The sequence below is a fragment of the Chroicocephalus ridibundus genome, chromosome 13 (genome assembly GCF_963924245.1).
Source record: "Chroicocephalus ridibundus chromosome 13, bChrRid1.1, whole genome shotgun sequence".
NCBI lineage: Eukaryota > Metazoa > Chordata > Aves > Charadriiformes > Laridae > Chroicocephalus > Chroicocephalus ridibundus.
In genome coordinates this window covers 16871488-16898845 of record NC_086296.1, presented here as the reverse complement: position 1 = coordinate 16898845, position 27358 = coordinate 16871488, and the positions used below count along the sequence as shown (strand labels likewise).

General features: G+C 50.1%; 1 protein-coding gene across 2 annotated transcripts in view; it reads left to right on the top strand.

Moving 5' to 3' along the window:
- The window catches only part of MORC2 (MORC family CW-type zinc finger 2), a 60881-nt gene extending 33729 nt beyond the window's left edge, over positions 1-27152 (top strand). The window contains exons 11-26 of one of the 2 annotated variants that reach the window (XM_063351611.1): positions 4625-4707; positions 5565-5650; positions 8967-9107; positions 9606-9760; positions 9889-10017; positions 11360-11465; positions 18589-18721; positions 19076-19150; positions 19254-19643; positions 20043-20186; positions 20280-20334; positions 21110-21251; positions 21601-21792; positions 21888-21981; positions 23935-24123; positions 25034-27152. In XM_063351611.1, the coding sequence (XP_063207681.1) occupies positions 4625-4707; positions 5565-5650; positions 8967-9107; positions 9606-9760; positions 9889-10017; positions 11360-11465; positions 18589-18721; positions 19076-19150; positions 19254-19643; positions 20043-20186; positions 20280-20334; positions 21110-21251; positions 21601-21792; positions 21888-21981; positions 23935-24123; positions 25034-25102 (2183 nt within the window). In that variant the 3' untranslated portion in view covers positions 25103-27152. The remainder of the gene's footprint in view (positions 1-4624; positions 4708-5564; positions 5651-8966; positions 9108-9605; positions 9761-9888; positions 10018-11359; positions 11466-18588; positions 18722-19075; positions 19151-19253; positions 19644-20042; positions 20187-20279; positions 20335-21109; positions 21252-21600; positions 21793-21887; positions 21982-23934; positions 24124-25033) is intronic. The other variant, XM_063351612.1, reaches the window with a different exon arrangement.
- The last annotated feature ends 206 nt before the right edge of the window (positions 27153-27358 follow it).

Sequence of the window (27358 nt, the reverse complement as noted above, 5' to 3'; positions counted from 1 at the left end):
ATCCCTCTTGGGTGCATCCCATCAGCTCCCATGGACTTGTGGATATCCAGTTTACTTAATTGATCTCTAACTTGGTTCTCCTCAACCAAGGGGAAGTCTTCCTTTGTCCAGACTTTCCCTGTTACTTTCTCCAAAGTCTGGGACTCCTGAGGGCTGGCCTGAGCAGTAAAGACCAAAGCAAAGGCGGCATTCAGTAACTCTGCCGTCTCCGCATCCTCTGTCACCATGGCTTCTGGCTCGCCCAGCAGCAGGCCCACGTTTTCCCTAGTTTTCCTTTTGTCTCCAATATACTTGTAGAAGCCCTTCCTGTTGACCTTGACGTCCCTTGCCAGGTTTAATTCCAAGGAGGCCTTGCCTTTCCTCGTTTCATCCCTGCATACTCCGACAGCATTCTTGGAATCCTCTCAGGGGGTCAGTCCCTTCTTCCACTTACTGTAAACTTACCTCTTCCGCTTGAGCTTTTTCAGGAGCTCCCTGCTCAACCATGCAGGTCTCCTGCTGCCCTTGCCCGATTTCTTGCTCTTACGGATGCCCCGATCCTGAGCTTGGAGAAAGTGGTGTTTGAATACCAACCAGCTCTCTTGAGCATCTCTCTTAACCCCCTGGTTACCCCACAGTTCTGCTCTCACCTTGTGTGTATCATTAGCTTTTGGTTCTGTTCTCCTTCTCCTTCCCTGTTGAGGCAGTTGTTCAAAATAAAGATTTCTAATCTGTCACTTGACATAAAAGTGATTGACCTGGATGTACAAGGGAATCCTGTTTCTTGTTTTATTTTTTTCCCTTCAAGACATACCTTTTGTCTGTCTAGTCTTCCCTTCCCGTTAAGTCCTGTAGTTCTCAGGAGAAACCCAATTTGACGTTATTGGATATTCGGCATATTGAAATTACATAAGCGTATAAATATAGCATATAACTGCATTAAATTTGCACAGATTCAACATACAAAGCGGTCTCCGTAAACCCTGATGAGGAAATGCTGTAGTGAAGGAGGAATCTTGGAAGCTGTAAGACGTGTCGAGATGTATCTTCTGGTGGGTTTCATCAGTCCACTTCATAAAACAGTGGGAGGCGTGTGTCCTCTCTCCCTGCGTACTCTCTCGTGCTGCTCTAGGCGCGTATGTGTGCAGGTCAGATACTCGAGTGGCAGCGTCACGTTCAGCCTGTGCAGAGCCGTTAAAGGGCAGAGCGTGATCCTGGCCCTGCCCAAAGCAAAACAGCCAAATGAAATCGTGTAAATTGCTACGTTCCCTGTTCCTCCTCTGTCAAGTGCAACCTAATGAGATGGGCTGGAAACTGCGAAGTTTAAGCAGATTTTATCCTGTGCCTCAATCCTCATAGACGAATTTATTTTTTAGAGTGAGTCCCATAGCCAGAGCAGATGTTCAGTGCACACTTGCCTTGCCTTCGAGAAGGTGCGAGTAGCTTGATTAGAGAGGCTTCTTTCTTGCAGCAGTCCCCGAGGCCTCCGTGGTGTTTAAAAGGTGAGCTTTAGTGTCTTGTCACTGAAGAACACTGCCATTCCGTGTCCCAGTGCTAAGAGCAGATACCATTGGCACGGAAACACGGATGCTGGGCTTTGAACGTGGTGGTAAAAACTCACAGCAGACCTCAGACTGTTTTCTGCGAGATTTGATCACAGGAAGCCTCCAGGACTCACACATTCTTGTAGAATTAGCCTCAGTGTCAGTGGCACACATCTCACTGCTTCTAGGAAAAGGAACTTAATCTGTAACAACCAAGTTCTCTTGTTCTGCTGTCGATAGAAAAGATTAACTTCTCATCTCCGGCGTGCGTTTTTCTCTTGAGAACGCACACCGCTCTTAGGAGGCATCTTCACCAGGGAGTGGTTTGCAGTTTTCCCCTTTGAAACAAGGGGTGCGCTGTGGGAAATGGTGGGTCTTAGCTGAGCTACGTGCAGCTCCAGTATGCCGTGGCTGCCTGCCAGGGACGCGTTGGAATCCATTGTACTGTAGAACTCACCGAGGCATCGATGAGTCTCTGGAAATGGCTTATGAGCTTCTGGAACCAAAACTTAGGATAACCGAAAAATATTGGAGGGGGGGAAGACGTATGGGCAGCTGTGACTATTGGTGACATGGCTTTGACATCTGCAAGAAGAAACACGGCTCAGGAGTGAAGACATACATATATGTAAGATGAGGAAAAGCCACTCTTCTTTCCCTCGAGCTGACTTCCTGCCTCATGCGATAAGCTGTAGCATCCAGATCCCTAAGTGAGCAGATGGAGACAGGAAAAAAAGTACCCTTCCTGCACGAGGCAAGAGACCAGCGGCTGCTTTCTGCGCGTTTCTGAGCCAAGACTGAGCGCTGCACCCAGGCGTCTCGGTATTGCCGTTGCCTGGTTTCAAGAAATCCTCTTAAAAGTTTGAAAAGCAAACAAACAGAAAAGGCGAGGAGTTCCGTGGGTGTCCAGTACTGATGGTCGTTAGCAGCCGTGTCTTGCACTGGATGTTAGTCCGGAGCATATTAGTGCATCCAGTGACTTGCTTGGCCGTACCATGGGTGTGCTGTGCCCCTTGTCCCCCAGGGGGACGTGAATGTGGATTCTGGCTGCTGTATGCTCGTCGTCCTGCTTAGGGCATGCATTGTTGCCCATTAGGGCCTCAACCCTCAGACCTGTAACGGAATCCTTCCCTGTCAGCCGTGCCTTCTCGGTCGTCATTGCATCATTGGAGCAGGTTTGACCTGTGCCCTTATGGGTCACCGCTGTGTTCTTCCCTCTAGACACAGTTGCATTTAGCCCACCAGCTTCTACCGTACGAGCTTAGATTTAAATGGACCAAGTGTTTTAAGTGGTCTCCAAACTCCTGTGTCTTCAAGCTAAACTTGGCCATGATGACTTGATGATGAAGTTGGTCGCACAGCGCAGTTCTGCTGTGACTCGCTCGGTGAGCCGCTGTGAACCTCAGAGGGTGCTTCTGTGGGAATTAGTGCAACAAAAGTCAAATGTAACACCGCGTAGAAAGGGAAAGTGATTTTTATTGTAATGGTCTAGGTAAGTTGACTCTGTCCGTTTGCATTCCTGCACACGCCAAAAAAGTGCATCTCAGCAAGTAACGCTGACGGTGGCAGGGAGGACAGTGCGTACCGGTTATCAAACACCAGCAACAGCATCCGGATTCCTTCTGGCTGGCAACGGTGCTGCTTTTTGGAGAGATGCTCGGTGATCTCTTAAGAACCAGTTGCATTCCTGTCATCTTCTTGCTTACCTTATCCTCTGTAAATCTTAGTCGAGGCCCTTCCTCCACCGTTGTGTTTCCTTGTTTCGGGTATCTCACAGCCGCAGTTTGTCTCCCCGTTGGGAGAGAGGTGGCTCGTAGGGTGTGCTGCAGCCATGCTGCCGCCCTCCTGCGACAGGGCGCCCACCCGCTGCTCGTCTTGCTGTGAGCCACACCGATCCCTCAGCGTCTACCAGTTTTATTTCCAAATCGCGTCTGTGCCTGTCAGCGCTCTTTAACCCGTGCTTTATCGTTTCTTCTAGTCGTCTTGCACATAATCATTTCTGTTCGTGCTTCATTTGTACAGGTCCGTTTCTGTTAGAAATCTCTGCAGTCCATGAAGGCTGCGCCGTCGCCGCATCCTCTTGCAGAAATGTCTGTGCTGGAACACGGGCAGAGGGAGCGTCGTGACGAGGGCAGCGCTGCATCCCCTCGCGTGCCCCGGGCGGGTGCCTGCAGGGGACAGCTGCGGCTCCGACCTTCCCCGCCTAACCCCGGCATCACCTGCCAGGGCACGTTCACCCCTGGGGGCCTCGTAGCCTGTGGGCCAGAGGAGGATCAGTTCTTGCACATCTGTGAGCAGAACGGGCTTCTGACCCGAAAGGGTTGTAGACATGGATGGAGAGCGCGCGGACGCAAGGTGTGCGGTGCCAATTCGCCAAAGCGCCTTGTGTCTCAATTTTAGGAAGGGGTCTCCTCACTGAAAATCCAACTTGTTTGACCGAATCTTAAGCAGCGTGAGGTTGATGCGTCCCCGTTGCCCCGCAGTCTTGTTGGTAGTCTGGGAGAGGAGCGAAAAAGGGAGTTTCTTTTAAGTGGCAAACAGTGGCAACCTTGTGCATGCAAAGATCACGTGTAGTGGTAGGTTTTCGGAACACTGCCTCTGATTTTGTGTAATACAGGTTTGTCTTGTTCCAGGCAAAATTTAGCAATTATCGAAGACAAAACCATTTCCCAGAGTATTCCTTTCCCTTCATCCCTGCAAGAAAATGACCTCTTTGTAACTCCTTTGCCAGCCTGAATCAGTCTTCATTTTGTGAGAGCCTTTCTCTGCCTTCGTGCGTCTGGGCAGAGCAGGCAGGGCCACTTGAATGCTTACGCTTTCCAGTTCCTCACTAAATTCCTCATGGATCCTTCCTTTAAACACACTTTTGCAGAGTTTATCCCTGCTATTATGCCAGGGTTGACTGCGGCCTCTAAGCAAGTTACAGATGGCGTTTCGGTGATGCCCTTCCTTACGTAAGGTTTTATTCTGTACCTTTTTGTGTTACCCTTGTACGTGTCAGTCCAGCAAAGGCTCTGGAAATCGGTCTTCTCAGGTGAACGCCTGACGGCGCGCTGCCTGTACTGAATGGCTGACATCTTCCTTTTCCCTGTGTGTTTCAGCGGAGGAGAAGGCTCGTGAGGCGGAGAGTAAAGCACGCGCCCTCGAGCTGCGCCTGGGAGGGGATCTCACGCGGGAGTCCAGGGTGAGCCTCGCGGTTTGGGCGCTGAGGGGCGGTTCAGAGCGCCGGGGACGGGGCTGGGCCCGGCTGGTCGCCGCCCCGTCGCAGCACCCGCTGTGCGGGTCAAGCAGGCGGCGACTTGAGCGGGTGGTGAGTTGCCAGCAGCGCTCTGTGGTCTCATGGCCACTGGCCGCGCTTCAACGCCTACCTGTGGTTTCCAGCCCGGGCGGGAAGCTGACCCTCCCCTGCCCACAAGCTCCAATGCATCCCGTGTGGGAAGGCAATCCCCAGCCCCCAGGCGCTTTTTTCGATGTCAGCGTCTGCAGAAGAGTCCAGGGGAAAGTGAGGGTTTTTGGACAGAAGTGAAATTGGGTGCTTTTTGGCTGTTCCCCTTCCCTGCCGGCACCGCTGGCCCCCGGCTGTGGGAGAGGGGCTGCTCTTTCCCTGCCGGGGGGACCATGGCTCTGGACAGGGGGAAGGGCTGGGACCCGCCTGGGTGGGCAGAGGGCTCGCGGGGACGCCGGGTGGGTCAGAAATTGAGACCAGCTTAAAACCACTGTACTTCCTATTGGCATCTAATGGGAACAACAGGATCCAGGCACCCTGGCCGTTTCCCTGTGCCTCCGTTGCCCTCTGGTTTCAGTTACCTTAGACGTTTAGGTACGTTTACACGCTGTCTTCCAAGAACTGTGTAGCTACTTAAATAAACCAGCAGCAAGTACTGCCCTAAGTGTAAAGGCATGCTTATTTTTGCCCTCCACCGCGAATTCTTTACGTTTGAAACATTTCTGAGATCTTCCTGAAGGGGGAAGAAATCACAGAAGTGAGTTAACTTCATGAATTTCACGGCAGCAATTTTACTGTGCGATGCCTGTTTGCAGGTGACGCTACGTCAAGTCCAAAACTCCGCGATAACCATGCGCCGGGAGGCTGACGTCAAGAAAAGGATCAAGGACGCAAAGCAGCGGTGAGTGCAGGGTGGTTCAGAGCTCTGGTTTTCCCCGGCTCTTCCCTCCACGTGCCCATACGTCCCTCCTGCTTTGCTTGTGCGGTGGCGGGAGCAGTTGAGCTCGAAGCTCGGGCGCCTGTGGGTATCCTGCGTGCCCTGGCTGCTAAACGAAGGGGACTGAGCTTGCAGTCCTCGTTGCTTCTGCTGTTCCCTTCTCATTGCTGAAAGAGATCTTTGGATTTGGCGTGTTTTCTGTAGGTGTTTACTGGGTTTTCACATCAGCTTTTTTCACTCTTCTGCTTTTTCTTCTGCAAGTAAGATTCAGGGAGGCAAACAAACATTAGCAACTTCCAGCGAAACAGCTTTTAGAGTTGCAGAGATGTTTTCTAAAACCTGGCTGAGTTCTGTTATAGTCAGTGCCGTGAAATCCCAAGACATTGTTCTAACTTCGCTCCGGTTGCAATTAACTTTTGCAATGTACTCGCAGAAATATTTCACTCTCTGTACACAGGTGTGGGCGGGTTTTTTTTTTTTTTTTTTGCAAATTTATCATATGCATTTCACAAATGAAGCGGTAACCAGAAACAAGGGCTCTTACAACAAGTGCTGAGTGTAAGAAAGTTCGAGATCTGTCTATCCCCAGTCTCCATTCGCACTCGGGTGGTGTGCATGCTAGTTTACCTGGCTGCTTAGGTCAGAACTATCCCAGGCTTGTTGCCAGAGATAGTTCTAATGTACCTTAAGATGCTAAAAATAAAGAAATAAAACCAGCTTTAATTTAAAAGTGCTAGAGCTGTGATCTGAAGAATGCAGAAACTCCTGGGAGAATCGGTTTTCTTCAACTTCCGGGCACACGTACGGCTTGTCTTTTTAATTCTTGGGTTTGATGACATTAGCGCACAAAGTAAAATTTTGTGAGTGGCCTTCTGGCCTGTCCGCCACTGGGTAAAATACTTCTTCCTTTTAAAAAGCTGAACGACAGTCAAGGAACTTGGACAATACAAGTTTGTTTGAAAATAGCTTCTCTGCGCCCTTTATTGGCTAGTCGGAAATTACAGATTCCAGATTTTCTTAAGCACTTCTTTCTGTTTACATCTAAGAAGGCCACAAAACGTAAATCAGCTGTTTTGGAAGAATGCCTCCGTTGTAGATAACGTCAAAAGGTTATCTCTAGTCAGGTTTCAAAGATGCGATGACGAGGAAAATAGATGTATGTGAGAGCGAAGCAGCAGCAGAGGAAAAGGCCTGTTGTCGGGTTTTCTGCGCAGACGTGACCGTGTGTGCTCCCAGGCGAGAGCTGCCGGGTGCTCAGCCCCTTCTCCGCGGGCGTATGACTTTCCCTTTGTCCCGGCATTCGTCACCGGTGACCAGAGACAGTTGAGAGGGCCAGGCTATTCCATAATCTTGTACTCCATCTGGAAAACAGAAGAAATTCCTGGAAAAATGTGTATGATAGGAAACCTTCTGTACAAAACAATTTCTGTAGCCTCTCGGAAAACTCTTGAGTTCTAGAGTATGTTCTAGGACAGTTTGCTGCTGTTTCTCTGGTGCTGGGTGCATCAGTGAAAGAAATGCGTTCTGGTTTCCAGAGCCTGTGTAAGGTCAGGTTATAAATCCAGCAGGTAGGACAGATTCTAAAGTCCTAGTTGTAAAACCTTGGATTTCTGGCCCACCACTTAATTTTCCACGGTTTGGTTTACTTCCAGTCCTCTCTGATAAAAATGAGGAGATGCCCTTCCTATTTTGTAGGTGGGTGGACGTTGTTATTTAAAATTTAAGGCTCTGCGTCCTTCTCCAGAAGTTAGAAAGAGAAAATTGATCCCCGAGATGGGTACTTAGCCACACCTGCTCGTGCTCTCAAATAGCAGTTGTCCACCTGGATGAGATGAGACCAAAAGGGGAACGTTGTAGCCCGGCTTCTATGCTGGCAGTGTTCAGAACACCTCTTGGCAAGGGTTTGGGTTTAAAATTACTGAAAGCTGCTATAGCAGGTCGTTTCCTAGTAACTTCTTAGAGTCATCAGTGGGAAGTTGTGTTACAGGGTAGCTATACACCTTGTGCAGGGAAGAGGACGGCTTTAAACAGAAAATGAACCTGAAACAAATTTATTTCAGGGCTTTATTTTGAGATGCTTGACTGTTAAGACGGACTTACGTCTCATATCTGCAGTGGTCGTGCAGACACAGCTCAGGTTCTTTTAATATCTGATGTTAGTAGACAGTCAACAGATCAGTTTAAAGAATTCCACTATCTTCAACTGATTGCTTAAGGAGAAGTCAAATTCCTAATTGGGATAGAGCCCATAAGTGCTAAGAGTTTGCTGTGGGAGGGAAAATAAGGGAGGTCAAAAATGAGAGGGGTGGGTAGGACAGTGGTAGAGACTATGCCTTGTTAAACGTTTGGACCTCATCTTTGATGATGCCTTCAGCCTGAAACTAAGGATCCTTATTATGAAAAATCCTCAGCCTGGATTTCATGGAAGCCGTGGAAACTACTTAATTCAGCTCATTAAAGAGCAGTGGTTCTGTTTGTGAGACGCAGGGATTTCGTTTGAGTTATAACGCAGAGACGGCTAAATCTCTCGAGGCTTTCTGCATCACAGGAGACACCATTCCTGATAATCAAAGATTCCGATTCAGAAATCCGTATGTGCTCACAAACGTATTTGAGGCCAACTTTTGCTGAAGTCATCTGCTGCATAGATAAAGTAAAAATCATGCACATCGCTATGCTGCCATTTCCAGGAAAAAAAAATAAATAAAAATCTCTGCTTGGGGCTGTGTGTTGTGTCTTCCAGCTTTTGGACTTGGAGTAATAGCATTGTACAACTTGCAATTACAGAACCTTTCCCAGAACCTGAATTTCGGAACTGTAGTTTTATATCGAAATCTTAATTTACATGCGTTATCTGACATAGAGATCTGCGTCTGGAGAATACAAACCCAAATAGCATCGGAGAAGACCAGTCTGTACCTGACAGTACTCTCATAAAACTAGTTAACTGTAACGTTTTGAACAAGCAGATCTGGAATAAAAACCAGAATCCATTCCTGAAGGAGAAAACATGTACAAATGAACAGTTAAATTATCTGAACAGATGCTGTCCAGCCTAAATTGATACCTGTATCGCAAAGTTTCTGTATTTTGTTCGTCTTTAGTTGTAATGCACGTTCAACAAATGCTTCTTGGTTTTTAGAAATAGCAGACGACAGGACAGGTATTAGTAAACCCATGATTCTCAAAGGTGCTGGATTTCCGTACCCCCTCTTTAATGACAGCAACTAATTAGTTTGATTTTTCAACATCTCTGAGGCCGCGTTTCATTCTCTTACAGGGCACTGAAGGAACCCAAAGAACTGAATTTCATTTTTGGGGTGAATATCGAGCAGCGCGAATTGGACGGCATGTTCATTTATAACTGCAGTCGCCTGATAAAGATGTATGAGAAGGTGGGCCCGCAGCTGGAGGGTGGCATGTGAGTTCCTGGATATTCTTCAGCAACCTTTTTGCTTAGGCCTGGCATGTCCCCGCGTGTGACTTGGGCTGCTCTTCATGAGTGAGGCTTACTCCTTTTGTCAACCTTTAGTTTGGATTCTGACAAATAAGTTATATTTAATATTGCCCAGTGTTTCCCTGGTTTCTCGATAGAGAGTTCTCTACGCAGATTTTGGTCATACCTGCAGCGGTATGAGGCTTTGGTTCTCAGTGCTGGCATTTGGGGGTGATGAACGCTGACAGCAATAGTGCCTCCATCTAGGGACAGGGAGGATGGGTCCTGAAAGCAAATACAAACATTTGAGCCGACCTGACTTTTTGCATGCCGGCCGGAGCCTGATTTAGAGAGCTGATAAATTAAACCCAGTCCTGCTGCAGGAGGGGGGGGTGGGTGTGTAATCTCCTGTTTTCAATACTGTTCCTCTCAACAACGACCTTGTGGTTTAATGATGTCTGTGACTGCGTGTCCCTCTTCCAGGGCATGTGGTGGAGTGGTAGGTGTGGTGGACGTGCCCTATTTGGTTCTGGAACCAACCCATAATAAACAAGACTTCGCTGATGCCAAAGAGTATCGACACCTGCTGAAGGCCATGGGAGAGCATTTGGCTCAGTATTGGAAGGATGTTGCTATAGGTAACGAAGCTTCACAATTACCAGGGGCTGGAAGGTGAAACTTTGGTGGCGGGAGGGCGGCCGAGAGTGCAGGTGGTGATTTTCGTTGTAATGGCTCTGTACTGAGCCGGCGCTTGTTTGTTTTCCAGCCCAGAGAGGTATCGTCAAGTTCTGGGATGAATTTGGTTATTTGTCAGCAAACTGGAACCAGCCTCCGTCTAGTGAACTGCGCTACAAACGCCGGAGAGCCATGGAGATCCCTACCACCATTCAGTGCGGTGCGTCCAGCCAGGCTGAGATTAGGAGGCTGCTCCTCCCTGGGGAAGGGGGGAAGGCTCCTGGCTGCAGTTGGGGAGCAGCTAAACGGGTCGGGGATTTGAGAAGAGCTTTGCTATCATTATCCCCTTCTAGGGTTTGTCTCCTTCTGTGAGTTGCCTTTGTCTGCACTTGATGGTACACTTGGACATCTTGGTGTAAGGTTCCTTTCCTGCACGGTTTACTAACCATGATGTTCTTCGGGTGCCCTTACAGAACAAGGCAGGTGTTGCCAGTAGCAGTGTTGAGAATGGGCTTAGAAATGTCACTGGAACTGGCCCAAGCCACCAACACTGGAGTAAGATCTGAAACTTGCCTGTAGGCAATGCAAAGTAGCCAAGTAATTTGGGTTCTGATGCACTGGCCTGCTAATAGGTACTAGGTGTGAGCACAGAGGGGAACCATTTACAGTCGACTTCCAAATTTAACGCAAGTTCTCTTCTGTGCACCTCTAAAGCTCTGGCTAAGCCCTTCCTGGGGTAAGGGAGATCTCAACACAACCGCTTTGGCTCTTAGTAGAGGGACACCAAACTCTCTCAACCTCACTTTCCCCACAGGACGTGGGGATGAGGATGTGGCAAGGAATATGAGGCCGGTCTTGTGGAATTATTTTGTTAGGCTCTTCTGCCTGGACAGTTTTCTTAGTCCTTTCCAATTTCCTCCCAAGGAGGAGGGGCTTTCCTGTCATTCTTCTTGTGCTCTGTGGTTGACATCCCTTCCAGAGCCTGATTTAAGAACATTTGCTTTTTTGTGGCAAAACTTGATTTTTTTTTCATTTTTTTTCTTAAGCTGTGGATTTCCTGGTAGGCCAGCAATAGTCTGGAAGCTAAATCTGTCTTCCTGGTTCATCTAAAATTTATTAGATTATAATAATTTTTTTTTTTCAGTGGATAAATCTCTGACTTGTTTTGTGTTGATATCGGTACCAGACAGCCTGACTTCTGAGATGAGCAGTGATTTCAGGGCTGGCAGTTCAGTTTGGTTTGTACACGCTGTCATTGCAGCAGTGAGCGAGGTCCTCTAGTATCAGCTGATGCCAGGCTCCATCAGGTTCTTCTTACGGATGCCTTGTACAAGATTTGAGGTCTTCCTCCAAGCATTTTGTGAGCATGAAGCAAGAATTCATTCAGTATATCCTGTGGCCATCTCACTTTTCTTTTTGGCCGCTAGTCTTACTGTTGTTGGATATACTTTGGAAATTGGTGGGGTCCTTGGGCATTAAATGGGCTTGAGAAGTGCTATGGAAAAAAGTGATTTTGCTGCTCAGGCTGTATATTTCTGACTTGCAAATTGTTTCTCTAACAGATGTATGTCTGAAATGGCGGACTCTCCCATTCCAGCTGAGCTCAGTGGAGAAGAATTACCCTGACAGCTGGGTATGCTCTATGAACCCTGATCCTGAACAGGACAGGTAAGAATCACAGAGTGATAAGGGTTGGAAGGACTTCTGGAGATCACCCAGACCAACCCCCTGCCAGAGCAGGGTCACCCAGAGCAGGTGGCACAGGAACGCCTCCAGGCGGGGTTGGGATGTCTCCAGAGACGGAGACTCCACCACATCTCTGGGCAGCCTGTGCCAGGGCTCTGCCACCCTCACAGCAAAGAAGTTCCTCCTCATGTTGGGATGGAACTTCCCATGGTCACGTTTGTGCCCGTTACCCCTTGTCCTGTCCCCGGGCACCACTGAGCAGAGCCTGGCCCCATCCTCCTGACACCCCCCCTTTCAGTATTTATAAGCGTTGATAAGGTCCCCCCTCAGTCATCTTTTTTCCAGACTAAAAAGACCCAAATCCCTCAGCCTTTCTTCACAAGAGAGGTGTTCCAGTCCCCTCAGCATCTTGGTAGCCCTTTGCTGTCCCCTCTCCAGCAGTTCCCTGTCCCTCTTGAACCGGGGAGCCCAGCACTGGACCCAGTGCTCCAGGTGCGGCCTCCCCAGGGCAGAGCAGAGGGGGAGGATGACCTCCCTCCACCTGCTGGCCACGCTCTTCTGGATGCCCCCCAGGATGCCATTGGCCTCCTTGGCCACCAGGGCCCATTGCTGGCTCATGGGCATCCTGTTGTCCCCCAGGACTCCCAGGTCTCTTTCCACAGAGCTGCCCTCCAGCGGGTCACCCCCAGCCTGTCCTGGTGCGGGGGGTTATTCCTCCCCAGGTGCAGCACCCTGCACTTGCCCTGGTTGAATTTCTCCGTTTTCAATGCACCCCACTGTCCCTTCATCCAACCCACACTTCCTAAGCTTCCCCGTGAGGATGCTGTGGGACACCGTGTTGAACACCTCGCTGAAGTCAAGGTAGACACCACCCACTGCCCTCCCCTCGTCTGTCCATCCAGCCATGCCGTCATAGAAGGCTGTCAGACTGGTCAGACATGATTTTCCCTTGGTGAATCTGTGTTGACTGCTTCCAGTAGCTTTCTTTTCCTCCCCATGCCTTGAGATGACGCCCAGAACGAGCTGTTCCATCATCTTTCCAGGGGTGGAGGCGAGGGTGACCAGCCTGTAGTTTCCTGGGTCTTCCTTCTTGCCCTTTCTGAAGACTGGAGTGACGTTGGCTTTCCTCCAGTCCTCAGGCACCTCGCCTCTTCTCCAGGACCTTTCAGAGATGATGGAGAGCTGCCCAGCAACGACTTCCACCAGCTCCTTCATCCCTCTTGGGTGCATCCCATCAGCTCCCATGGACTTGTGGATATCCAGTTTACTTAATTGATCTCTAACTTGGTTCTCCTCAACCAAGGGGAAGTCTTCCTTTGTCCAGACTTTCCCTGTTACTTTCTCCAGAGTCTGGGACTCCTGAGGGCTGGCCTGAGCAGTAAAGACCAAAGCAAAGGCGGCATTCAGTAACTCTGCCTTCTCCGCATCCTGTCACCAGTTAATACAGAGAGTTTTCTGCAGCATGCCTTATCTGCACATATTTATTTTTTTTTTTCTGGTCATCTCTTCTTTGAGAAGACTGGAGGCACAGGCAGTAATTCTGTACCCTTAAGCTGTGCTCAGAGTCAGTGAAAAAGTAGTGATGTGTGTATTTGGAGCCAACACGTTGGTGGGCATTTGTGCAATATACAGACTGCAGAGTGCACCCTTCACAAGTCTGTAGATGGGACTAAGCTGGGAGGGGTGGCTGATACTCCAGAGGGTTGCACATCCATCCAGAGCAACCTGGACAGGCTGGAGAAGTGGGCCAACAGGAACCTCATGAGGTTCAACCAGAGGAAGCACAAAGTCCTGTCCTTGGAGAGGAACAATCCCAGGCACCAGGACACACTGTCCAGCCTGGAGCAGAGAAGGCTTGAGGGGATCTCATCCATGTATATAAATACCTGAAGGCAGGCTGCAGAGAGGACGGAGCCTGGCTCTTCCCAGCGGTGTCCAGTGGCGGGACCAGAGGCCATGGGCACAAACCGGAACGCAGGAGATTCCCTCTGAACATCAGGAAACACATTTTCCCTGGGAAGGTGACTGAGCCCTGGCACAGGGTGCCCAGGGGGTTGTGCAGTCGCCATCCTGGAGGTGTTCTAGGACGTCGTCCTGGGCAACCAAGCAGTTCCAAGTGGCCGTACCTGAGCAGGGGATTGGACCAAGTGATCTGCAGGGACCCTTCTAACCTCAACCAGCGATTTGGTTAAATTGAGTTCCTTTAAGGTTTTTCTGCACTGGAAATATGATTGTAGCCTTAGTTTTATGCATGTTAATTTTCACGTAGATAGCTTAGACAGGACTTGAAGAACGGTCGTAAGCACGGGCTGGCAGCGCTGCGTGCGCAGTGGGGTCTTTGCAAGGGTCTTGGTTGCTGCTGTAGCTGCAGCCCATTGGGCGCGCAAACTGCAGCAACACCCCCGAGCTGCAGTGAGCCCGAGGGTGACGTTTCGCACACTTGAGCGAGCAGCACGTCAGGTCATTCGCCAGCAGTGTGCTTCATAGTTACACAATTTAGGTAGGATCTAGTAATTTATTTGAATGAAGAAAATGATTGCTCTAGGCTGCTTCTCTATGAAGAGAGACACTGCTAGAAGCTGGTTCTTAATTGTGTAACGAGGGAAGCTGCTCAGCTTTAATTCAGGGCTTAAAGTGCTTAAGGACAATTCAGGCGGTGACTTTTAATTGGAATAAGAATTTCAGCATCTGTGGCTGCAAAGGCTACAAAGAAGTGTTGATGTTGATATTTGGAAAGTATTGATTTTTTTTCTGGCTTCTTCCTTTTGGCACCTGTCACTGGAAGGGTACCGACGCTAACTTCCCTGTCGCTCCACGTATTTGTGCCTTGGTGCAGAGCTACGATGAGCGTGACTCTGCGGAGGATGTCCCCTGACTAACCTGCTGGGGCAGGGACAAGCCTGCGAGCCCCAGAAGAAGCTGCCAGACACCTCCAGCCCCCTAGCTGGAAGCGGGAGCAAGGCTGGGAAGGTGTCGCTGGTAGACACACACAAACACAGGTAGACCATGCGTGTATGCCCATCCGGCCACGCAGGTCAGCGCAGGCGGACGCGCACAGCGCTCACGCAAACCGCACCAGCAGCCTCATCCTTTTCCCTCTTGGCTGATTAGGGTGAAGGACCACTGGTGGAAATAATCACGGGCGTATCTGGCCCCTGGATCCCGTCCCTCTGGTTACTGGCACTGGGATAGATGAGCCCTGAGGGGGTTGGTGGGTACAGGACACAGATAACCCATGCACACCACAGACCTCCCCGTGTCTCACCTTGGGCACGCTCTCCATCCCATAGTGGATCTGGATCCGTGCTCTTCCCTGTTTATACAGCCCAGGTGCTCCTGGCGCTTTTGCTGCCAGGGCTGGCTCATGCTCAGCTTGCTGCTCACCAGGACCTTCACAGCAGAGCTGCTCCCTGCCAGGCAGTGCCCACGCTGTTTCATTCAAGGGACTGCTCCTTCCCAGTGGCAGGACTTCAGACTCGTCTCTACTGAACTTCAGAAGGTTCCTGTCGGCCCATTCCTCCTGCCTGTCGAGTTGTTTCCAAATTACAGAGATGGGGCTGTCCAACTCTTCACTGCTATCAGTGTGGTCAAAACAAAACCATTTATAGCCTACTGTAAGAGACGTTTTCTTCTCCTGCCTCGAGGCACCCACAGCTCTGCCTACACTCCCATACCCACCTCCAGCAGTCGGGCAGGAGTCCCTGCTCCCTCCAGGAGTCAGCTCCTGCGGGCTCATCCCTTCACCGCCCTCTTCCCTTGCTCCCAGGCTACGTCCTTGGTGGCCTGTCTGGCCCGACACATGCTGTGAATCATATGTTCGTGTGCACACCTGCGGTCACTGCAGCTGGTGGCACGCAGGCACCCCTGTGAGCAGTGACCCCACTCCAGCTGCCGGTACTCAGACCCCCATACACGCGTGTGCGTGCAGAATAGACCCCTTCGCCCAGAAAGAGAGTTAAACGGGGAGTTTAGTACAAAGACAAGTGTACTGATCAGCCAGCTGTTTATGTATAACCGGCCCTTTTTAGCCATTTCATTTCAGTTTTCCCACATTTGTTCCTCCCCAAATCATCTCCGTCCTGTCTTTTACCTGCTTTTGATTCCTCCCATCGGTCCAAAACTGCTTCGACGAGCTGCTCTGACTGACTGGGCGCTGGGGCTGAGGCTGCCCTGAGACAGCCCTGGCAGGAGCCCAAACCGGGTATCTGTTCCTCTAAGTACCTAATTAGCATTCTCTGAGCTGCCTTTGGGCCTCTGGGCTTGTGGAAATGGGCCTTGGATGGGCTGGTGGCTCCTAGGATGGCCTGGGAGTAGCCAGGGAGGGGTGTTGCTCAGATTCCCCTACCTGCCGTTCTCTTGGTGCTGGTTTGTGCGTGTGTAGACAGGCGTTTTTATCATGTAGCCTAACGGGAACTTGATTTTACTAATGAAAGAATTTAAATTTTTGTATTTGCAGTAGCTTGAAAATTTGGAGGGGTTTGGCTGCATTTTCTGTGAGGCCATGTTGGGACGTTGGTTGGGAGCGAGTTAGAGTGCTTCCGCAGCGTGCGCACGTGTGGCGGTATCCCACGTTCCCCTTGCGGGGAGGTGGGAAAGGGCAGGTGAAGCGCTTTGGACGGGCGATCCAAACTTCTGGTCATTTTGGCTTCTTCAAAAGGGACCTCAGGAGCCTTACTATGGGAGGAGAAATAACTGTAGAAGATTTTTGGATTGAGTAGGCCTACAGCACTTTGCAAGAGTGAGCGCGGTTGTGTCCTTTAACAGGAGCCAGAATGTTTCCTGCAGAAGTAGCACTAGCACTCCTCTGGCTTGCTTGGTGCCAGTAGAAAGCAGGACTTCCTCGCAGTCACTGCATTTCTGAACTTCCCTTCCAAGTGCTCTACGGCCTGATGTTTCCTGCTGTGCCTTTGCGCCATGGCTTTGCACACCTTCAGCTCTGTGCCTTGATCTCGTGCCCCAGCTGTTCCATCCCAGGTATCTGTACTGTCTGAGGGAGAGCTGAGGATTTGGGAAGCATCGTTGTTGCCACCATGGGTGGGGGACTTCAAGCTTGTGCACCATGAGGGTCTGTGAAGAATCTCATCCAGACAAGTTGAAGATGAAGCACTGTCAGAGCTGATGACCAGGCGCTCTCCTGGTGTCAGAAGAGCGCGTGGTGGTTTTGGCTACATTGGCATTGTCTGCCTGCACTGTGTCTGCTATTGGCACTGAGCCCTTCTGATTTGTCCACCTACACCTCAGTTCCTGCTGGTGGTGCGTTGTCCCGGATCATGGGAGCTGAACGCCCTTCCCCATCTCTGTCATGTTAAAGCAGTCACCCCTTCCGATGCCATGGTCTATGTTAGGGTCAACGCTAAGCAGCCCCATTGCTCACTTTGTCACAGAGAAGGCAGCGTGTCTGTCACTTCAGCGTCAGGCTCGCTCTCCTCCCTTTTCCTACCTAAAATCCAGTTGGGTCCTAAATGGCGTTTGGACTCGTGGTTGAGACGCCAGCTGAAGATGACTCTCTGTCTCAGCGCCTTGAACATCGCCAAAGCCTTGGTGATGAAGTTGCAGACTGTTCTGACATCAAAGACAATTCCTTTTTTTCTGACCTGCCGCCTCTAGCGATGCAGTCTGTGGCTTGGAATGTCGTGAGTAGTCTCAGTTCTTTTGCAACGGCAGAACTAACAGGTGCTTTCGTACTTTCTTGCGCTGTGAGATACAGCCTAATGTTTGGAGCCTCAGTGCGTGGCACAGGAGATGGCATTTCTCTGCTGGGAAACCCGTGTGTGGTGCCACTTGTTCACCTTTATCTTTGGGAATTGCGGCTTTGGTGTCAAGCAGGCATTTTGCGGTTATGACAGATGTTTCTGGGCCGAGGAAGTAATCGCTCTCTGAAAAACTCCCCTGCAGGGCTTCAGCTGAGAAGAGGCTGATGGAGAAACTGCTGCTTTTGCTCCTTTCCACTGACAAAGCTGATCACAGCGTGTGTCTTGCACACTAGGGGGTGTCCCACCAGTTGGCAGATTCAGGATCAGTGATCTTGATAAAATAAATCATCTCTCATCAGCCTCTTGGCGCTGGGATCCTCCCTTTATCTGTAAGACTCAAACTTTCAGGAAGTTTCGATCGGCTTGGCTCCGAAGCAGAGCAGGAGTCGGCTGGATCTCTCGTGTCGTGCAAGGGTTGTGGTGGTACTGCTGCTTTCCTGGCTCGCGTCATTCTGCATGACTTTGCCCTGCAGGGGCTGATCCTGGTGCGTCTCCCTGTGACCCGGCTCTGTGAGGGGAAATGAGCCTGGGAGCCCCCCGTCCCCTCTCCCTCCTGTCCCCTCTCCCTCCTGGCGGTGCTCCTGCCGACCAGCTGCTCAGCCACAAGTTTGCCGGTGATGCCAATCCGCTTCCCTCTATTTCCTGCCTGCGGTTTCCTCCTCTCTCAAGGACTCTGCTGGGGTTCTGCATCTGAGGGGGCCTGAGGGAGCAGGATGGACGCTCGCCACTGTGTTAGAGGCCGTAAGCTGAATAGGATGAGAACAGCAGATAGTTAAAGGATATTGCAAAGGAAAACTTTGTGGCCTTGGGCGGCAAGGCGAAGTGCATCTTCTGTTCACGTAAACAATGGCTTAGTCGCAGGTTACTAGTAATAAGCTTTCCTTTCTAAATGGAAAGGAAGTCTGCAAAAAGAGGAACTGGTCTGAAGACAGAAGTTGATAGGAGAGAAAACTGCTGTAGAAGTCCAGAGTACAGAAACAGCATAGACAACCAGTCGCAGCTGTTCCTGAGCTTTGTTTAGCTCCCGGGCTCTGAATTGGTAATTCCCAGCATAAATAGCTTGGTTTTTAACAACTGTGCTTTAGATCCTGTTGTGGTTTAACCCCAGACAGCAACTAGGACCTCGCTGCGAGCCTTGCTCGCTCTCCCTGCCCCGGTCGGGTAGGGAGAAAAGGAGGGGAGAGGAAAAGACCTCGTAGGTTGAGATAAGGACAGGTTTAATAGAACTGGGTTTGAGACTGGGGCTACTGTGGAAAGAAAAGCAGTTTTACTGCTGCATTCGGGATGGGATATGGGGACAGTGCAGGTCCTGCTGTCGGTGGTGAGGTTGTCTTGCGTTCCCTTTGTGCCAGGTGTGAAGCTGCAGAGCAGAAGCAGAAGGTACCACTGGGAACTCTGAAAAAAGACTTGAAATCACAGGAGGAAAAGCAGAAACAACTGTCAGAGAAAATCCGCCAGCAGCAGGAAAAGCTGGAAGCTCTGCAGGTAAATCTGGAGGTCTCCAGCTAAGCCCAGCAGGTCTGAGAGATCTCCTAGTGCAAATGGCTGATGCCGAGCCGCGTCTGTCTCAGCCTCTGATGCCACCCACACTCCTTCATGGGGGAGAGGTTTTTTTTAATAACAGAAAGCAAGCATCTCAGCTTGCATTTCACTTTCTGCTAGGAAAATGGGAGCGACTGCCGGTGTTCAGATGGAGGGGTGTCTCTTGAAGGATACAGAGCACACCTTCTTAGAGTTGTTTATCTTAAACTGGAAGACTGTTTGCTGGGGTGGGTTTAGATAGGCCCTGATGGCTTTTAAAGATGGACTTTCTGATTTATTTATTTATTTATTAAATAGAAAACCACTCCGATTCGATCTCAAGCTGACTTAAAGAAACTGCCTCTGGAAGCGTCCACGCGGCCTGCGGGGGAGGTAAATGGGCTACCGTAGGCTTGTACTCGTCCGTGCCATCCCTAGCTGCTCTGACAAGCAGTGCCCAACCCTTCTGTCCTTTCTGTACCCTCATTTGTTTCAGAGCACCCAGCCACAGACCCGACCTCAGCGCCCGCGATCTCCTCCTTTACCTGATGTAATCAAGAACGCTCCCAGCAGACCACCGCTACCTCCGCCTCTTCCCAAGTCCGTCAGTCACCTGAAAAAGAGCTCTTCGGCTTGGACGAATACCAGCACTCCCAAACTGGCAAGCGTCCTCTCCAAGGAGGAGGCCAGCACTTCCAGGACGTGCCAGCACACTGTGACAGCTGCAAAGTCTAACAGCGCTTTAAAAACTCTCGCCAAACCAAGTACAACAACGAAAACGCCCTCTTCTGTCGTGCAGAACCCCAAAAGCTCACGTGAGACATCCAGTCCAAAAGCTGCCAAGATGCCAGCACTAAAGAAATCCGCCACTGTCAAATCCCCGCAGGTGAGACCTGGTGGGATAACAACTGTCAGCTCCTGACCCGCTTTTCTGCGGAGGCTGTCTCGCTCTGTCGCGTGGGGTTTGCACCGTAGACCCCGCGCAGGACAAGATAACTTTTGCTTTACTTCTGGGCTAGGATGCCGTTCCACACCCCTCGTGAAGACTTGTTTCATCTCTTTCCTGTTAGACTAGGGTGTTTTCCCAGGGAAAAAAACAAAACTGGAGTGGTGAGGTGAGCGTCTGCATGATCACGTAGCACCTGCTAAAACCTTCCAGGAAAGCTAATGAACTATCAAACTAAATACTGGATGCTGAGCATTTTTTTCTTAACTTGGCCAAAGGAAGGTTTTTGATTGGTAGCGTGCTGGAATTGTAGCTAAAGCTTGTTTGCTCTCCCGACAGGCCTCCGCCACTCGGAAGAGGACCTTGAACAACACAGAGGATGGGTCTGAGGAGGAGGGGGAGTACAAGAAGGAGAAGACAAAACGGGGCAAATTCGTGGCAGTGAAAGAAGAGAGGAAGGATTCCAGTGAGGTGGTGGTAGAGGTAGAGTGCACTGGTTTCCCCAGCAAGAAGGTATTTGTCAAGTGTTTCTAATTTGGTTGGGAGGCAGCTAATCCGAGCTCTCTCTGCTCACAGCTCACAGACAGCGCTGGGGAAGAAGAGCTGGCAGAACTGAAGAAAGCTCAGAAAGGTGAGAAATGAACCCTTGAACTGCCTCTGGTATCTGACACAGTGGAAAAGGACTGCTGCAGAACTAGACTTGCTGGTTAAACGTGTGATTTCATTAATGAGCTTTTTAAAATAAAAATTAGCGTAAATTTGGGTCCCAAAACCCTGAGATGACTCTAACTCGCATTAAACACTTTGGTCAGGAACGCCTTGATGAGACAAGAGGCGATTGTGGCATGGGAAGGTCTGTAAGCTGAGGGCTGCGTCACGTTTACGGGTGTGATGCTTGGCTGGGTGGTGTGGGCTGATGTTGTGCTCGCCCTTCGTAACCGAATGGAAAGTGGAGCTACATTAGCTGCGAAATGGAGACCTGCTGCGCTGCCGTGAGAGGAGAAGGGCCGAGAGACCCCCAGGAAAGACGGTAGCCAGGACGACATTGTACCTGCCAGAGCAGGGCATTTCTTCAGCTTGTTCCCAAGGAGCTGTCTGGAGAGTGACCCACTAGGAATACGCGGCAAATTGTCCTACCTGGAAGGCCCGTGTCAGACAGCCTGGAGAACGGGAGAAACCTTCTGTCTGAAAATGCCATATAATTTGCTTGCATCTTAAACGTTTCCGAGTAGGAGTTGAACTGTGCGGCAGTAGTGTTTTTATGGTTTACGTACCATTTGAAGGGATTGTCACAGGTTTAGGGTTTGCTCCCCACTGAGGGCGTCTGTCTTCTCTAGAGCTCGAGCAGAATGTGCTCTCTGGCATCGGAGTGTTTGCAAACATCTTTGCTGTCGTCCTCCTTGCAGATAAAGGGCTGCACGTGGAGGTGCGTGTGAACAAGGAGTGGTTCACAGGCCGTGTCACGGCTGTGGAGATGGGCAAGCAGGCAGTACGCTGGAAGGTGAAGTTCGATTACGTTCCTACAGACACCACACCAAGGGATCGCTGGTAACTATCTCCAGCTACTGAATTCTGGGGGCTTGTTCTGCTTTCAGGAGACAGACACCCATTTTACTTCCATAGATGCTGAAGAGGAGTGTGTTGCTTTGCCGTGTCAGGGAGCGTTTGTGTGCTCGGGACTGTCCGGCTGCTTCATAAGGAATGAGCGTGACAGGCTCCACACAGTCTGCCCATTGCTTTGGCGTGCTGCTCCTGTGGAGGCAGCTGTTGTGCTCATCTAGAGGTCTCAGGGTGACAGCTGGGTACAGGTTCTGATGAAGCTGGTAACAGCGTTTCAGGTGTGGCCAATGTAGAAAAAAAATAAATCTGACTTTCCCTTAATATCATTTTTTTCCAGGGTAGAGAAGGGCAGTGAGGATGTGAGGTTGATGAAGCCTCCCTCTCCTGAGTACCAGGCTCCAGACACACAGCAGGAAGAGGAGGTTGTTGGAGCTGAACCTTCTACCTCAGACTGTGTCAGAATTGAGCCAGACACCACCGGTCCCAGCAGCGGCCAAGAGACAGTAGACTTGCTAGTCCAGATGCTTCGGTGGGTTCACTGCGGTTCTTGCGGGCGGCTGCAGTCTGACCGCTTTAGTCTTTCAAACTCCCAGTTCTGGCTTTGTGTTTTTCTTTCCTGCACAGAAATTGTTTGCGGTACTTCTTACCTCCGAATTTTCCCATCTCCAAGAAGGAGCTGAGTTCAATGAGCTCAGAAGGGTTGTTGGCGTTTCCTTTGGTGAGTTCAGTATTTCTAGAAAACTAAGTTTGGGGTTTTTCCCCCGCACGCATTCCACTTTTATGGCAAGGGTGCATCCTGTTGATGCAAGATCGCGCTCTGCAAAGGGTTCTTTGGATCCTTAGCAGACTGACGTAGCTGAGAAAAAGAATGAGAGCCTCTGAAATATGCCTTAGGTCCTTTGACAGTCATCTGAGGATTTTTTTAATTACCATAGACCTCTGTGGGAAAGCCGCTGGCTGCTGCTATCTTAACCTTTAGTCCATTGCTGTTAAGCTTTTAAAAAAGAGAGGCCAGGTTACAGGCTTGTGAAAATAGGATGTGGGTATACCTGTTCGTTTTGCCCCCAGCCTTACGAACCTAACTGAGGCAGATGCAATCTTGAAAATGGGGGAGAACGCGGTAGCCAAGCCTCTCACGCTTCTCCAGGTGAGCAGAATGACTGGCTGTGAGTCAGCTGTTCATCTTCAGGCTCTTGGTGTGGGCTCCGTTTATTTGAGCGAGGAACAGATGGAGCTGAGCTTGCACCAGTACCTGCGTGCTGCTGTTGGAAGGGCCAATGCGGGCTGAAACGCAGAGAGATGGTACTGGCTCCTCTGGCTTCTCTCTTCTTTGACATACCACAAAGGAAGAGCTTCTCAGGGGGCATCTGTAGGTGGCTTGTGTCACCTACAGATGACCAAATGACAAAAGCTACTGCTTTTTTTCAGCAGCTCTGAGGAGAAGGACCTGGGGGTCCTGGTAGACAGCAAATTATCCATGAGCCAGCAGTGTGCCCTTGTCGCCAAGAAGGCCAATGGCATCCTGGGCTGCATAGGGAAGACTGTGGCCAGTAGGTCGAGGGAGGTCATTCTCCCCCTCTACTCTGCACTGGTGAGGCCACAACTGGAGTACTGTGTCCAGTTTTGGGCTCCCCAGTTCAAGAGGGACAGGGAACTACTGGAGCGAGTCCAGCGTAGGTCAACCAAGATGATTATGGGACTGGAGCACCTCCCTTATGAGGAAAGGCTGAAAGAGCTGGGACTCTTTAGCCTGGAGAAGAGAAGGTTGAGGGGGGACCTGATTAATGTTTACAAGTATCTAAAGGGTGGGTTTAAGGAGGACGGAGCCAGGCTCTTTTCAATGGTTCCCAGCGACAGGACAAGGGGCAATGGGCACAAGCTAGAACATAGGAAGTTCCGTTCAAATACACGGAAAAACTTCTTTACGGGGAGGGTGACAGAGCACTGGAACAGGCTGCCCAGGGAGGGTGTGGAGTCCCCTTCTCTGGAGATTTTCAAGACCCGCCTGGATGCAGCCCTGAGGGATGTGCTTTAGGCAATCCTGCTCTAGCAGGGGAGTGGGACTAGATGATCTCTAGAGGTCCCTTCCAACTCTGAAGATTCCGTGATTTTGTAGTCCTCAAAGTGCCCTGCTCCTTCACTCGCAGTGAAGGCCGTCTCTCCCTCTTTTCTCTACGTTAATTCAGGCGTCTGCTTGAGTTACCGGTCCTGCAGCTTCCGCAGGACGTGTTGGTCTTGTCTGGAGTTTTCTGCAGGTGTAGATGTTCCCACCTCACAGGAATAAGCTGTGCTGTCTGGGTGATCTATAATAAGGAAACTCACGGCGTACAGAGGCTGTCAGATCTTTCTACAGCATAACTGTGGTTTGGGGCTTTTTAAAACATGCTGCATCCTTAATCTGAGTTCAGGCAGCTTTTGTTGCAGTTCTGGTCTTTGAGGAATGTAAAAACCCGTGTGATTTTTGTGCCGCCTGCAGTAGGCAAATCAGAAATGTAAATGCGAGCGTAGCACTGCCTGCAGGCCGGGGTGCGGGGGCGCGCTGTCGGGCTGGCGGTGTTCAGTCGCGGCGTGCTGGTGGCTGGACTCTTCTACAGGCCGCGAGTGCCGGGGCTTTCTTGATGCTCGGTGCTTCTTCGTAACGTGTCGTTTTCTTGCATTTTGTCTTCTACAGAAAGAATATTTCAAACAGTACGAGGTAGGTCTGCAGAACCTGTGCAATTCATATCAGACCCGCGCCGACACCCGGGCCAAAGCCTGTGAAGAAAACCTCCGCAACGCGGAGAGAAAGCTGAAGGAAACAGAGGAGAAACTGCAGAAGCTCAGGACTAACATCGTGGCCCTTCTGCAGAAAGTGCAGGAGGTGAGTGACGAAGGGCTACGAAAGCAGAGCTGCCCCACGAGTGGCAACCTTCCCCTGGCCCGGGCCTTTAGAGGCACTTGAGATGTTTTAGTCCAGCATTTAACTGGGCTTCAGCTCTTTCCCAGTTGTGTGCAACTTGGGCTCGGACCATCGGAAGCAGCTGAGCGCACGGCTGTGTCACTGCCCACCTTTTGGGATCCAGGCCTCGGGGGTCCTGGCGAGCGTTACTTTTCACGGATGGATTTTTCATAGTGCACAGCTCCCGTTTGTTTTCTGGTTTCCGCTGTGACACGCGGGGCTGCGGGAGAATTTCCCTGGGTGTAGGCGGTGTTCTGCGGGGAATTCCTGGCCCGTTCTTGGGCAGAAAGGTGGTGCTAGGTTCTGAACCCCGTGCGTACAAATGCAAAGCTTTAAACAAATAATACCGCAAAGAAAAAAAATTATGTTGAAATCTATTTATCAGTTATGCTATTAAATTAAAATAGGAAATAAATATTTAAATAAAAGCTTTAAATAAGTGAACTTTAAATAAAAAAAAACGACTTCAAATAAAATTAAGACGACTCAATGGAAAAACTGCTGAAAGCAGATGACGGCAGTTGCTCCCTGCCGGGAAGATGTGTGTTAAAGCTATAAAAAAACCCTCATTTGACCCTGATCGGCACAGTAAATCTATTGTTCGAGCATCAAGTGCCAACTGGTTTCCAGGCGTTGTCCATTAGGCTCTGAAAAGTGAAGCTGGCGGCGCGTTCCCAGCGGATGTCAGCGGCTGGAGAGTGCTGGGAGTCGGGGCGTAAAGGCTGACCGGGACGGATGCTGCAGGGCGTGCCGTGCTGCTCGGCCTCGCCCCTTCTGGCCCTCTTCTTCCAGATTCACGTTTCACTGGTATTCCTTGTGCTTTTGGTTTCAGGACATTGATATTAATACAGATGATGAACTGGATGCGTATATCGAGGACTTGATCACGAAAGGAGATTGAGCAGACCCAGGACGAGTCCGAGGGAAGCGCAGAAGAGCTGGTTGCTGCGATGGGAGATGTGGGTTCCTGCAGCGGAGGACTCTGGCAGCCGATGAGGAGAGAGGGTTTTTAGACAGTACTTACGTTGTCTTGGTGTACAACTTGTTCTTGTGACTTCACATGAAAAAGACATTTGTGCTGCTGGCAGGAAAATTTTTAACATTGTAGTTCTCTGAATCTCTTCCTTTATAAATATTTATTTTTAAAAGAAATAGGGACTGTGCCTGATGTGATGGGAGGGTTGCTGTGTGCTTTTAGTGAGGTAAAGGTGTGGGTACCCTCTTTGCATCTAGGGTATGTTCACACGCTCGACCTGGAAGACCAGAACATCCCGCCTAGCAAGTTGCCTCGAGTAAGAACCTGGCAGCAACTTAAAAATAAGCCTTGAGTTACGGAAGAGGAGGTCAGGACTTAGACTTGGAAAACACTGAACTTGCGCTAGAGAAATGCAAGTCAGGAATTTGAGCGACACGGGGGAGGGCGAGCGGAGGGGATGAAGTCTCGGTGGTTTGTGAGGGTTGAGTGTACGGGATTGGCATTCGCCCGTGCAGTGAGGTTCCCGAATACGAGGTGAGTTGTCACCGTGCTAACATTCAGAGGCTGAGGATCCTTTTGGAAGAGGATGGCCTCCTAGGCTGCTCACAGGGGGTTGTGATCATCAGAGGGAGAAAGCTGGAGTTCAAATTCTTTTCTAGGAGTCACCTTATTGCACACTTTTGCTGCTGTTTCTCTGAGACGTAATTGCAATGGCAGAAGAACTCCTCGACCAGCTGAAAATAAAGTGACCCTCTGGTCTGTTGTCACTCCCTCAGGTTTGCATTGCTTTGATCAACTTGCTCTTCCAGGTAATTTTTTTTTTTCTTTAGAGTGCTGGAATTTGGAGCCTTGCATCGCTGAGTCACACCTGGCCCCGGGTCAGCAGCAAGGACAATTCCTTTCTTCCGTCCTCCCAGCTGGAGGCTGCACCACAGCTCCTGGCAGACCACCTGTGGCCAAGGTGACTCGGGTTGAGTCCGCTGGCTAGCCGGCTTCTCAGGTCTGCTGGGACAAGGGGTCCGTGAACTGGGTGCTCAGAAAACTGCAATCCTCTACAGCCCGGCGGGTTGAAGAAATAGAGCGTGACCAAGAGGCGCCCGCCTTCAGGAACATCAAATGAAATGGACCGTTGGGGTTCTTTGGACAGCTAAAAGTATAATAGATGTTTTGCAAAAAATATTCCAAATTAAACATCTGTTGCACAGAAAAAAAATCTTAAGCATTAATGGTTTGTAGTCCTGGAGAAGTCCCAAGTTCTACATACCACAGGACAGGGGGGAGACTTTTGCTTATTACCTGAATTCCAGGTCCTTGTAACAGCACGCAGCGAGACCAACTGCTTTCATTCAGGATCTGGGCCCCGACACCCCAGTATAAACGAAGGTAAGGAGCATCTCCCCCGTCCCCGTACACCTTCCCGGAGAGACGGGCTGCGTTCCTTAAACGTAGGAGCAAACTCCACCAGTCTCCTCCGTTCCTTACACCCACTGGAGGTTTTGTCAGTTGTGCTGGCACGCCGGTGCTTCCGATTAAAACCATCCTTCTGTAGAAGCTGGGGTTTTATATAAAGGCGAAAGAAGAAATTTTTGTGCTTTCCACGCAGGGACAGCACAAAGTCTAAAGAGCCAGATTTCGTTAAAATACAGTTCGGAGATGCTGCGTCTCGCAGGCTTTGATTTGTAACACCCAGAGGCCAAGTAGCTCTTACGCGTTTCTTGAGCGTCCTTACACAGTCTGATCCCCTCCTGCTGCTCTCCTCTTACGAAGGTGTTACTCAGTTTTTTCCCCTCGGTTCTCTGGAAGCTTACCGTTTCCAGTTGTAGCTTTGGGGGGTTTTTTATGGCATTTTTTTGATCTTGTACCAAGTGATTTTTTGTTTTGAGTTACATTTTGTCCCTGGAATTACTTTCATCGGTACAATTGATGTGTCCTCTCTAAACTTCCATTTTGCTAGGGAAAGCAAGCCAAGAACTTTTTTAAGTGCCAATAAAACACGTGTTTCATTCTTGGAACTTTCCAGGTAGTCCTTCTCTGCTTCAGTTTGACTTTTTTTGGTAACCTTGTCAAGTGGACCTGTGTGTAACACGAGGTTTTAGTAACACCTTTAAAAAACGTAGGAACGAAATTGCCTCTGGAGGTCGTGTAACCAACCTGTGCCAAGCAAGGCGTGCTCAAAAGCCG